The following is a 13,582-nucleotide window of genomic DNA, read 5'->3' as shown; positions in this document are numbered from 1 at the left end:
TAAAATTTTTGAGTGATATGGTTATTGGTAGAAATGAATATAAACCTTGGGTTGCCTTCTTATTAAGGAAAACTCTGAAAAAATGAAAATTTTTCCAAACTAGAAATTGATGCAAGTATAAACAGCTACAACATACTTCTGGCACAAATTCAAGGCAACAATGACATAGATATTTTGAGGTGATATTAAAAAGCAAACAAGCAGATAAAATAAACAAACAGCTCAAATAACTAACAAGTAAGATTTATTTTTTAAAAAAATAATTTTTAGGATATGTTACATGCTCAATTACAATATATGGAAGGAATCTGGAATCCATTAGGAAGAAAAGAAGCTGCAAATCAGACACGTAAGCCATACTTTATTAAGGGAGAATAGAAAAACCATAAAGAAAATATGACAAGAGATAGAAAAAGAACTGATCTCAGAGGGACAGGAAGCTTTAAAATTGACATTCTGAGAGGAACTTCAAGATGGCGGAAGAGTAAGACGTGGAGATCACCTTCCTCCCCACAAATACATCAGAAATACAACGAACTACATGTGGAACAACTCCTACAGAACACCTACTGAACACTGGCAGAAGACCTCAGACCTCCCAAAAGGCAAGAAATTCCCCATGTACCTGGGTAGGGCAACAGAAAAAAGAAAAAACAGAAAAAAAGAATAGGGACTGGACCCGCACCAGTGGGAGGGAGCTGTGAAGGAGGAAAGGTTTCCACACACTGGGAAGCCCCTCCACGGGCAGAGACTGCGGGTGGCGGGTGGGGGGGAAGCTTCGGAGCCACGGAGGAGAGCGCAGCAACAGGGGTGTGGACGGCAAAGCGGAGAGATTCCTGCACAGAGAATCGGTGCCAACCAGCACTCACCAGCCCGAGTGACTTTTCTGCTCACCCGCCGGGACGGGCGGAGGCTGGGAGCTGAGGCTCGAGATTCGGAGGTCAGATCCCAGGGAGAGGACTGGGGTTGCTGCGTGAACACAGCCTAAAGGGGCTAGTGTCCCACAGCTAGCCGGGAGGGAGCCTGAGAAAAGGTCTGGAGCTGCAGAAGAGGCAAGAGACTTTTTCTTGCCTCTTTGTTTCCTGGTGCACGAGGAAAGGGGATTCAGAACGCCGCTTAACAGAGCTCCAGAGACGGGCGCGAGCCGCGGCTATCAGCGCGGACCCCAGAGACAGACATGAGACGCTAAAGCTGCTGCTACAGCCACCAAAAAACCTGTGTGCAAGCACAGGTCACTATCCTCCCCTCCCCTCCCAGGAGCCTGTAGAGCCCGCCACTGCCAGGGTCCCGTGATCCAGGGACAACTTCCCCGGGAGAACACACGGCGCGCCGCAGGCTGGTGCAACGTCATGATGGCCTCGCCACCGCAGGCTCTCCCCACACTCCGTACCCCTCCCTCCCCCCAGCCTGAGTGAGCCAGAGGCCCCGAGTCTGCTGCTCCTTTAACCCTGTCCTGTCTGAGCGAAGAAGAGACGCCCTCAGGCGACCTACACGCAGAGGTGGGTCCAAATCCAAAGATGAACCCCGGAAGCTAGGTGAACAAAGAAGAGAAAGAGAAATCTCTCCCAGCAGCCTGAGGAGCAGCGGATTAAATCTCCACAATCAACCTGATGTACCCTGCATCTGTGGAATACCTGAATAGACAACGAATCATCCCAAATTGAGGAGGTGGACTTTGGGAACAAAGATATATATATATGTATTTTTTTTTCCCCCTTTTTCTCTTTTTGTGAGTGTGTATGTGATTTTGTCTGTATAGCTTCGCTTTTACCATCTGTCCTAGGGTTCTATCTGACCGTTTTTGGTTTTGTTTTTTTTTTACTTTAAAAAATTTCTTTCTTAATAATTATCTTTTCCTTTTTATTTTAATAAATTTATTTTATCTTTCTTTCTATTTTTTTCTCCCTTTTATTCTCACCCGTGTGAATGAAAGGCTCTTGGTGCTCCAGCCAGGCGTCAGGGGTGTGCCTCTGAGGTGGGAGAGCCAACCTCAGGACACTAATTCACAAGAGACCTCCCAGCTCCACGTAATATGAAATGGCAAAAATCTCCCAGAGATCTCCATCTTAACGCCAAGACCCAGCTTCACTCAACGACCAGCAATCTACAGTGCTGGACACCCTATGCCAAACAACTAGCAAGACAGGAAAACACTCCCATTTACCATTGCAACAAACAGAATAAAATACCTAGGGGTAAACTACCTAAGGAAAAAAAAGACTTGTACGCACAAAATTATATGACAGTGATGAAAGTAATTAAAGATGACAGAAATAGATGGAGAGATATACCATGTTCTTGGATTACAAGAATCAACACTGTGAATATGACTCTACTGCCCAAAGCAATCTACAGATTCAACACAATCCCTATCAAACTACCACTGGCATTTTCCTCAGAACTAGAACAAAAAATTTCACAATTTGTATGGAAACACAAAAGACCCCAAATAGCCAAAGCAATCTTGAGAACAAAAAATGGAGCTGGAGGAATCAGGCTCCCGGACTTCAGACTATACTACAAAGCTACAGTAATCAAGACAGTATGGTACTGGCACAAAAAAACCAGAAATATGGATCAATGGAATAGGATAGAAAGCCCAGAGATAAACCCATGCACATATGGTCACTTTATGTTTGATAAAGTAGGCAAGAATATACAGTGCACAAAAGACAGCCTCTTCAATCAGTGGTGCTGGGAAAACTGAACAGGTACATGTAAAAGTATGAAATTAGAACACTCCCTAACACCATACACAAAAATAAGCTCAAAATGGATTAAAGAGCTAAATGTAAGGCCAGAAACCATCAAACTCTTAGAGGAAAACATAGGCAGAACACTCTATGACATAAATCACAGCAAGATCCTTTTTGACCCACCTCTTAGAGAAATGCAAATAAAAACAAAAATAAACAAATGGGACCTCATGAAATTTAAAAGCTTTTGCACAGCAAACGAAACCATAAACAAGATGAAAAGACAACCCTCAGAATGGGAGAAAATATTTGCAAATGAAGCAACTAACAAAGGATTAATCTCCAAAATTTATAACCAGCTCATGCAGCTCAATATCAAAAAAACAAATAACCCAATCAAAAAATGGGCAGAAGACCTAAACAGACATTTCCCCATAGAAGATATACAGATTGCCAACAAACACATGAAAGAATGCTCAACATCATTAATCATTAGAGAAATGCAAATCAAAACTACAATGAGACATCAACTCACACTGGTCAGAATGGCCATCATCAAAAATTCTACAAACAATAAACGCTGGAGAGGGTGTGGTGCACTATTGGTGGGAATGTAAATTGATACAGCCACTATGGAGAACAGTATGGGGGTTCCTTAAAAGACTAACAATAGAACTACCATATGACCCAGCAATTCCACTACTGGGCACATACCCTGAGAAAACCATAATTCAAAAAGAGTCATGTACCAAAATTTTCACTGCAGCTCTATTTACAAAAGCCAGGACATGGAAGCAACGTAAGTGTCCATTAACAGATGAATGGATAAAGAACATGTAGCACATATATAGAATGGAATATTACTCAGCCATAAAAAGAAATGAAATTGAGTTATTTGTAGTGAGGTGGATAAACCTAGAGGCTGTCATACAGAGTGAAGTAAGTCAGAAAGAGAAAAACAAATACCATATGCTAACACATACATATAGAATCTAAGAAAGGAAGAAAAAAAACGTCATGAAGAACCTAGGGGCAAGACGGGAATAAAGACACAGACCTACTAGAGAATGGACTTGAGGATACGGGGAGGGGGAAGGGGAAGCTGGGACAAAGTGAGAGCATGGCATGGACATATATACACTACCAAACGTAAAACAGTTAGTGGGAAGCAGCCGCATAGCACAGGGAGATCAGCTTGGTGCTTTGTGACCACCTAGAGGGGTGGGATAGGGAGGGTGGGAGGGAGGGAGACGCAAGAGGGAAGAGATATGGAATATATGTATAGCTGATTCACTCTCTTATAAAGCAGAAACTAACACACCATTGTAAAGCAGGTATACTCCAATAAAGATATTAAAAATAAATAAAATAAAATTGACCTTCTGACTGTACAAGTGTCAGATAATTTCAATTAAGACAGCCATCTAAAGAAACCAAAGTAGATGCATATGGATCTCTCTGAGATTTTTTTTTTTTTTTTTTGCGGTACGCGGGCCTCTCACTGCTGTGGCCTCTCCTGTTGCGGAGCACAGGCTCCGGACGCACAGGCTCAGCGGCCATGGCTCACAGGCCTAACCGCTCCGCGGCATGTGGGATCTTCCCAGACCGGGGCACGAACCCGTGTCCCCTGCATCGGCAGGTGGACTCTCAACCACTGCGCCACCAGGGAAGCCCTCTCTGAGATTTTTAACAGACTAAAACAAACAAAAGAAATGAAAGAAAGAGAGAAAAAGGAAGGGAGGGAGGGAGGGGAGAAAAGAAAAAGGGGACACAATAACCAAAGTCAAAGAAAACTGTAAGACTATTTTCCAGAAAGTACTGAATCTCATAAAAACTACCACAGATATGAGTTATGTTGTATACAAAAAGAAAAAAAATAAAAGCAGTAAGAGCAAAAAAATGGAACCCCACTGCTTAAGGAACACAATGTTAACAGATGATATCAAGAAGATAAAACTCTTTAATATGCTTTCATGGTTTTCAACAAGAAAAATTAGAAAAGGTGAAATAGGTACTGTAATAAACAATAACAACAAAGAGTTTACTTCAAGATAACTGTAAAAGTTTTAGTAATTCCTTGGGTTAAGCAGACCCAACAGTCTTATAGATATGCTTGCTGGAATATACAACCTTGAGGAGGGGCACTATCACAGCACAACAAATTTAAAGAAGAACCAAAGGACAGAAAGGAAGAAGAAGGGCTTGAAAACCACTACCACTGGTGAAGAGAGATAAAGAGATTACAAAGGGTAAAAAAGATGAAGTTAACTCTCTTGTGTGTGCACACACTTATGTGTACAATTATATATTTGGGTGTAAAATTACATATATGTGTGTGTGTAATTCTAATTCTATATACAGTAGTTCTGAGTTAACCAGAACAGTGTGTTCAAATCAATCAGGACATTATTTCCAACACTGACATTACTGCCAAGTGTTTTTTTTAACTGTAATAACTCTAAGTCATAAGAACACAAGTAGAATTTTTAAGAGAGGTAAACATGAGAATACCACACTTAAAATATACATTTTTTATGAGGTAGAATTTCAGAAGCATAAAAGGCAAGAATTTCACTTTAATCTTAACCTACATTAAAAACTGAACACCGTCAAAAATATTTTAGAATTTTAGGTATCTTACACTTCGCAGTAGAAACATGGGTTCAACTAACATAACCTTAAGTTGGTTAAATGAATACAACCTCAAATCCTATCTAGGCATAGGGCTAACTACCACTGACACTCTTTCAAAATAAGAGAACTTAAATCTATATCATGAATTAGATAACTGAAAAGAGTTGCCTGTGCACCAGTCCCAGAACTACAGAATCCATTTCTTTTTCTTTCCTTTTCTTTCTTCCATGTTTTTTTTCCTCCAATTTCTGAGGGCAAAGCTTAATCATCTGTGTTGGGGGTGGGGAGTGGGGGAACCAGGGGGCATGGAAAAACCTCCACACGTGATTATGACGCTCAACCCTGAAAGCAGCAGAATTTAGAAGCATAAAAGCAGCCCATCACAATATGATAATATTTCCAGAATCAGGATTCGTCTTAAAACAGATGTTTAAAGCAAAAAAAAAAAAAAAGAAAGAAAATTGCAAAATTACCAGGCAGAAGAGTAAATTATGGATTGCCAGCAAAAGTGTACACTTAGCCTGACATACATAGATGTTGTCTATTCATTCAATTATCACCTCAGTTGAGTTATTTGTATGGGTAAAAACACGAACAAAGGAATTTTAACTTAAATTTAGGTCCCTATCTACAGCTTAAAACTGCCATCACACCATGATACAAAACTGGATAGAAAGGTACTGTGTACATGGAGGAAGACCGCTTGTCAATTACTTCTTCTAGGAATTGGCCCATAAATTTTGCAAAGCTAGACAAATTGTGTGGCCAAGTTAACAAATTGTGTGGCCAAGTTAAGTTCTTATGCTTATTTCTCAACCTGAGTAGCTACTAATAAAATGTTTACAGATGATTTTCTCTAATAGCTATTTCATTTCCAATGAAATATAATTAAGGAAAATATTAAACTACAATTTAGCCAAAAAGGAAATGTAGCTGAAAACTCCTAATTCTTGATATGCATGAAAATTATTCTGACAATCTAAAAGAGGTCAAGATGAACTTGGTAATTACCAATATGATTTATGAAAAATGTATGTTACTGTGGATTTCCAGAAATGATTGAGAAGGATTTTTAGACTCTAATTTTTAGACTCTAATGTGTATATGTGTGTGTGTGTATATATATATATTGGGTTGGCCAAAAAGTTCCTTCAGTTTCTAAGTAAAAATAAAAGCCGTATTTTTCATTTTCACCAAGAACTTTATTGAACAACGTACTTACCCTTTTGTTCCACTACCTTTTGCCATTTTTCAGGCAACTTCATAATTCCATTCTCCCAAAACTTTTTATCTTTTTGAGCAAAGAACTGTTCCAGGTGACTTTTACAGTCTTCCAGGGAATTGAAATTTTTTCCATTAAGAGAATTTTGTAATGATCTAAATAAATGGAAATCTGAAGGGGCAGATGAATCAGAATTTCCCAGCCAAGCCGTAACAGTTTTTGCCTGGTCATCAAAGAAACATGCGGTCTTGCGTTATCCTCATGGAAGATTATGCATTTCCTGTTGACTAATTCTGGACGCTCTTTGTCAAATGCTGCTTTCAGGTGGTCTAACTGGGAGCAGTACTTGTTGGAATTAATCGTTTGGTTTTCTGGAAGGAGCTCCTAATAGAGGACTCCCTTCCAATCCCTCCATATACACAACATGACCTTCTTTGGATGAAAACCGGCCTTTAGTTAGTTGGTGGTGGTTCATTTCACTTGCCCCACCATCTCTTCTGTTCCACATTATTGTACAGTATCCACTTTTCATGCCCATCACAATTTGTTTTAAAAACGGAACATTTTCATTGCGTTCAAGTAGAGAATCACACACGGAAATATGGTCAAGAGGGTTTCTTTCTCTTATGTGGAACCCAAACATCAAAGCAGTTAACATAACCAAGCTGGTGCAAATGGTTTTCAGTGCTTGATTTAGATATTTTGAGTGTGCCAGCTATCTCCCACATGGTACAACGCCGACTGCTCTCAATTAATGTCTCAATTTGATAGCTATCAATTTCAATTGCTCTAACCAACCCGACTGTGGAGCATCGTCCAGCGAGAAATCTCCAGAACGAAACTTCGCAAACCACTTTTGACCCATTTAGTCACAGCACTTTCTCCATACACTGCACAAATCTTTATTTGCGTTTCAGTTGTGTTTTTACCTTTCTTGAAATAATAAAGCATAATATGCAAAAAGTGCTATTTTTCTTCCCTCTTTAATATTAAAATGGCTACACAAAAATTTACCAATTTTGATGTTTTTTTTAATGCACGCCGATATGACAGTTGTCACAATACAATCTAACAAACTTGTTTTGAATGAAGTTAAAGACAACTAAGCACTACTAGAGCCATCTTACGGAAAAAACGAACTTTTTGGCCTACCCATTACATATATACATGCACAACTGCTGGTTGGTAAAAAAGACATTGTCTACATTTAATATAATGCTTCTTTTATCTCAAAAAGCTCTTATCAATTTATTAGTTTATCTTAAAATTGATACAACCTTGAGAGAAGATAAGGTAAACATAAAAAAGATGGAATACTGAAATGCATCTCTATTGACAATAAAGCCATTTAGAGCTGGAATTTAAACTCAATCACTTCAATCACAAAATATAAAGATAAGTCCACCATATTTTTTTCCTACCATTATAAGGTACATAACCTGGAATTTCTTATTAAAATAAAACATTCCACTTAGAAATGTTAACATTCACTTGGATGTTAAACCGTAGTATCCTTAAGAAATCACATGAAGTTCTTATGCTTACAGTTGTTAATCTTACTTATTTTGTACCAATTCCTTAATCTTTTTTAAGCAAGTTAGCCTTTTTAGAAGAACGAGTGGTGGGGAAGTCTTTTACTTTTAATTTTCATTTTGAAATAATTTCAGACTTTTAAGAAGTTGCAAAAATAATCCACAGAATTCCCACTTCCAGCTTTCCCAACTGCTGCTACAGCTCCTGCTACTACTGTTACTACTTCTAAGAGCCAACGTTTATTCAGACAGGCACTGTAATACATAGATTATCTCATTTGATCCATACATGCTCTACACTGAGGATTAACACCTTCAATCTTTAGAAAATTAAAAGCCCAGAAGGTTAAGTAACATTTTGCAGGACGCAGCTAATAAGTGGCAGAACAGGAATTTGAACCAAAGGTTGCCTGATTCCAATGTTTGTGTTCTCACCCAGTGAGCCTATCTTGCCCAATTTGAGCAGTAAATCATTTATTGCCTTAAGCTAGCATCTTAATAGGTCTTGTGTCCCCAGAATTTTAAACAATAAATATTTCACTCAAAAGGCACAAATACTTTCAGGAACATATCCTATTTAACATTTTTCTTATCCTTACTCCAAATAAAAGACATTTCCTCCCAATAAGAAGTAGCTCCTACTCAAGCTAACGAAAGCTGTGACCTGTCTTAGGCCAACTCTCCTTACTGTATCATTTCAAAAGCTTTTTTTTTCTTGCAAGCTTTTGCTACATTTTAATCAATATGTAAAGACAGGAGTTTGTATTTATTAGATATACTTCAATAGTAGGCTTAATAAAGCATAGAAGATAAACATGCCAAGGAGCATTTAATAAAGTTTTCTAGTTTTAAAACATACACACAAATACAAATTTATCTTCTTTTATTAAAAACAAAGTATGAAAACAGACCTATAAAGAAAACCAATGCAATGGTCTGCTTACCTTACGAGCAAAATCCCCTTTCCCTTTACTGTAGGCTTTGTTCTCAAGGAAATCATACACATAGTGAGCCAAAGCTGGGGATGCTTTCATCATTTCAGGAGTTAACAGTAACTAACAGGAAAAGAAAAGAGGTATCTTATATTGATAGTATACTGAAAATTAACTATTATTTATAATTTCATCTACTAGAAAGTTAAGAATGTATAGTAAAAATGTTATTTTTTAAAAAAAATTTTAACACATTTTTCTATCTACCTATCTACCTGCCTATCTATCTATGTATTTTGGCTGTGCCACGCGGCATGTGGGATCTTAGTTCCCTAACTAGGAATCGAACCCACACCCCCTGCAGTGGAATCACGGAGTCGTAACCACAAGACGGCCACGGAATTCCCCCAAATGTTATTTACTATTCCATTTTCAGGTTTTATAGCTTATACTAAGAAGACCCACCATCAGTAAACTGTTATGTTTTTCACATTCTAATTTTAAAGTTAACATTAATAGAAAGTACATAAAATAATTCAAATTTTTTTAAGTATTAGAAGGCCCAAAACAAAGTATTGCTTTTACACTGTTAATGATACAGTCTAACATTCTAGCTTAATCTCTTCAATTAAAGATGTTTTGACATATTGAGATCATTACCTAAGAAGTAGACAGTATAGCCACAATTAAAATACATATTTATGGCCCCAGATTTGGAAGAAACGTGCTTATGTTCTAAATTTTATAAATAACTGATACAGATTTTAATGCAACTCAAGTTAATACATTTTAAAAAATCAAAATGTTTGACAAGAGTCATATAAATGATTTCAGATATTTAGCCTTAAGCCAGAAGACAAAGGTGAGTAATAGTAGATGTATATGTTTTTCCTACCCTTTCAGTAAATTATAATGCCATGGAATTACAATTATGGTTATAAACAAACCCAATTAAACCTATAAATGTTTAAGAGAGAGAAACCTTCCAAACAAAATATCAAGTACAGTATTAGCTAAGTTTCACTAAATATAATACTAAGACATGGTCGGCAAATTTTTCCTGTAAAGGTGCATATAATAATTATTTTAGGTTTTGTGATGCATGGAGTCTGCTGCAACTACTCAACTCTGCTGTAGTAGTGTAAAAGCAGTCATAGACAGCAGTAAACTAAATGGGTGGCTGTGTTCTAATAATAAAATAAACTCTTAATAAAACAGGCGGCAGGCTGGATATGGTCTGCTGGCTGGAATTTGCTGACCCCTGTTCTAAAGAGAGAAGTGGGGAGCTAATAGATGAGAAAAGTTTATAAATCATTCATTACTATAAAAAACCATAAAGTGATACTATTAAAATCTGGCATTTGGGTACCCAGGTCTAAAACAAAGTTATTTCTGATAGTCCCAACGGCTTATGCAGTACGTAACCTATGAGACACGTTTTATTATCCCATTATTCCAGAAGAGAAATCTACATGCTTAGCATGCTACACTTCTGAAAAGTCCCTTGGATCTATTCCTCTCTTGAATTATCCTGTAATTTTTAGAAGCTTTAGAATCATTCTGGACCATGGCAGGCAGCTATTCACTTTATCTGAGAATAAAAATCTATACAGGGGACTATATTTAATACCATGTAATAAGCCATATGGAAAAGAAAAAAAAAATCTACTAGCTTTGGATACATCATGAAGAGCAACTACTTACTGAACTGGTAACATTTAACTGTCTGCTGTAAAATACCTAGACTTCCTAGACTTTACAGTAGTGTAGAATGGATGTGTGCCTGCCGGTGTGTGTGTATATTCATCCAAACCTGAAGAAGCAAAATTCCTAGCACTGAGTGTCCAGAAAACTTCTAAGTTAATAAACAAACAGAGAAATAATATTTATAAATTACTGAGCAGATTGCATGTCACATCTCAGCACCTCAAAAGTGGCTGCTATCCCACTATTATAGTACAAACATTCTCTAATAAAGAAATCAGTTATATTTCTATGCTATATTGAAATGAAAATCTATGGGTAATAATAATGAACTTACCTGCAAATATGCATTTAGATCCTTTTTTCTCTTTTCTAAAAAATCTCTATCCATATTATTAAAAGTCTTTTTACCGGGAAGCTTTAATATGCTTGACAGATTTTCAAACTAGAAAACAAAATACATTCAGTAATCTTAATTTTTTTTTCAAAAACAGAAAAGTATTTTCCAACTGACAATTTCTCTACATATCAAAAGCATCTAGAACAGATTCTGCAATATATTAAGCCAAAACCAGAAAATATAAAATACTGTCCAAATATGTCCAAACCACAGTTCGAATGTTATTTATTATAAAGAAGTTATTTTCTAAGAATGACAAACATGGATTGCTGATGAAGATGGGTGATATCCACATGGAGTTTCATTTTATACTCTCTCTGATTTTAAGATTGTTCAAAAGTTTCATAACAAAAGGTTTTAAAAATATTTTGCTATTCAATTGGCTAAAAAGAACTTATGATACAGTACTGAATACTCTATTATTATTTGTAAATTATGTGTCTTTAATATTATTAAAATTAATAATAAACATAAAAAAAATATTTTGTTTAACAACGCTTTAACTTGTGAATAAAGTATTAGCCAGTAAATTTTTAATAATCAAAGTTGTGAGTTCCTGGTTTGGTAAAAAAAACTCAAAGAAATATTTTATATTGATGACTTCAAATCAGTTAATCACTGTAATAGCTAATTATTAAAGGAATAAAAAGCAAATTTCAAAACATAGATTACAGCTATATCATAACTCTCTATATACAAACAGTACAACACATACTTCTCCTACATGAAACTGCATGAAAAATAAACTCATAGATAACTAAGAAAAAAACAAATTAAAAGCTATCAAGTATGTATCTTATCTTTGTAAAGCCACAAACAAAAAAAACTAAGTGTACATACTTGAAATTTAGCATTTACAGACTCCACCTTCAAAAGTCCAGATATGTAGGAATCTACTGTGCCTTGATGAAGCACAGATTTTAACCACACTAGCTGCTAACAAAGTGGAAGAGCAAAGTCACTGAGCAAAGAATTGTGCTTGGCCAGCAATACCTAGTATCTAAAACTTGAATGAGCAGCCTCATTGCTTTTCCTTTGTGATACACATTCAGAAGTGCAACAAACTTTCTAAAACCATTCTTTGTTTAAAAACAACAAGGCTTCTGTAAAGAAAACTCATTCCTGGTGCAGAGATTAAAGAAAAGAGGAAATGAAAAGGTGTAGGATAATTTTCATCCCTAAACTGGAAGATTCTGATAAATTATTAAATGGAATGGCAAATCAGATGGTCGCTTGGAGCTATAATGAGAACAAGTTCATTACATGTTAATGCATGAAACTTAAAAGCAGTTCTTTCGCCCTAGCCAAGGCAAAAAAAAAAAAAGGGGGCGAGCGGGAGGTCATTTACAGCAGCGGTCCCCAACCTTTTTGGCACCAGGGACCAGTTTCACAGAAGACAATTTTTCCACAGACCAGGGCGGGGTGGATGGGGGTATAGTTCAGGCGGTAATGCAAGCGATGGGGAGCAGCAGATGAAACTTCACTCCCTTGCCCTCTGCTCACCTCCTGCTGTGCGGCCCAGTCGCAGACCAATAGTGATCTGCGGCCTGGGGGATGGGGACACCTGATTTACAGGGCAAATGTTATGCTGTAGTAATAGTCACAAGTTTGGTGGTTCACAAAATATTACAATGGGTCAACAATGAATGAATGTACAATATAGAGTACCTGGTTTTATGAATTAATTTTTTAAAAAATGACACCTTATAGAAGTACATTTACAGTTTTCAAGGTGTCCTAAAAGATATTTAGTTTCCTAGAATAGGACTTATCCATGGTATCTTAAACTACTGACTCAATTTTATAGAATGCATAGTTTATTCAGGCATTACCAGTATGTTTTATTCCCTCAAAAATCGTATGTTGAAACCTTAACCCCCAATACTTCAGAATGTGGCTGTATTTGGAGACAGGGCCTTTAGAGAGGTAGTTAAATCAAATCAAAGCCCTTATAAGAGGGAATTTGGACATACAAAGAGACACAAAGGATGCGAGCACACAAAGAAAAAGTCATGTGAGGCCACCTCAAGAAGGGGGCCATCTGAAAGACAAGGAGACATGCCTTAAGAGAAACCAAACTTGCCAACACCTTGATCTTGGACTTCTAGCTCCCAGAACTATGGAAAAATAAATTTCTGCTGTTTAAGCTACTCAGTCTATGTTATTTTGTTATGGCAGCCCTAGCAAACTAATACACCAAGGCAATATAACAGTACTCAGCAAAACAACAATTTATTTCCAAAACTTTAGAACATTAAAACTTATTAATAAAAAATTAAATGTAACAGTTATTTTGCTAGAGTCTAAATTAATCAAACTCCTCTTAAAATTATCTGTCTGGAACAGAAAATAATTACAAGTATTCACAGAAAGAAAATCTTGTATTATACCAAATTCCCATAAATTTGCAAGTAAATAAAAAAAGAGATATATGTGCTATGTGATGTTTTTTACAATGTATA

The 13,582-nt window shown here is 36.8% G+C and overlaps 1 protein-coding gene across 5 annotated transcripts in view; it reads right to left on the bottom strand.

Moving 5' to 3' along the window:
- SNX13 (sorting nexin 13) overlaps nucleotides 1–13,582 on the bottom strand; it is a 138,038-nt gene that overhangs the window by 18,403 nt on the left and 106,053 nt on the right. For all 5 annotated transcript variants that reach the window (XM_073809649.1, XM_019928257.3, XM_019928267.3 and 2 more), the window contains 2 exons: nucleotides 11,058–11,165; nucleotides 9,029–9,139 (listed from right to left, as the gene is read on the bottom strand). In XM_073809649.1, coding sequence (XP_073665750.1) covers nucleotides 9,029–9,139; nucleotides 11,058–11,165 — 219 coding nt within the window. The remainder of the gene's footprint in view (nucleotides 1–9,028; nucleotides 9,140–11,057; nucleotides 11,166–13,582) is intronic.

Source organism: Tursiops truncatus, chromosome 9 (assembly GCF_011762595.2).
Source record: "Tursiops truncatus isolate mTurTru1 chromosome 9, mTurTru1.mat.Y, whole genome shotgun sequence".
Lineage (NCBI taxonomy): Eukaryota > Metazoa > Chordata > Mammalia > Artiodactyla > Delphinidae > Tursiops > Tursiops truncatus.
This window is presented reverse-complemented; position numbering and strand designations above follow the sequence as displayed.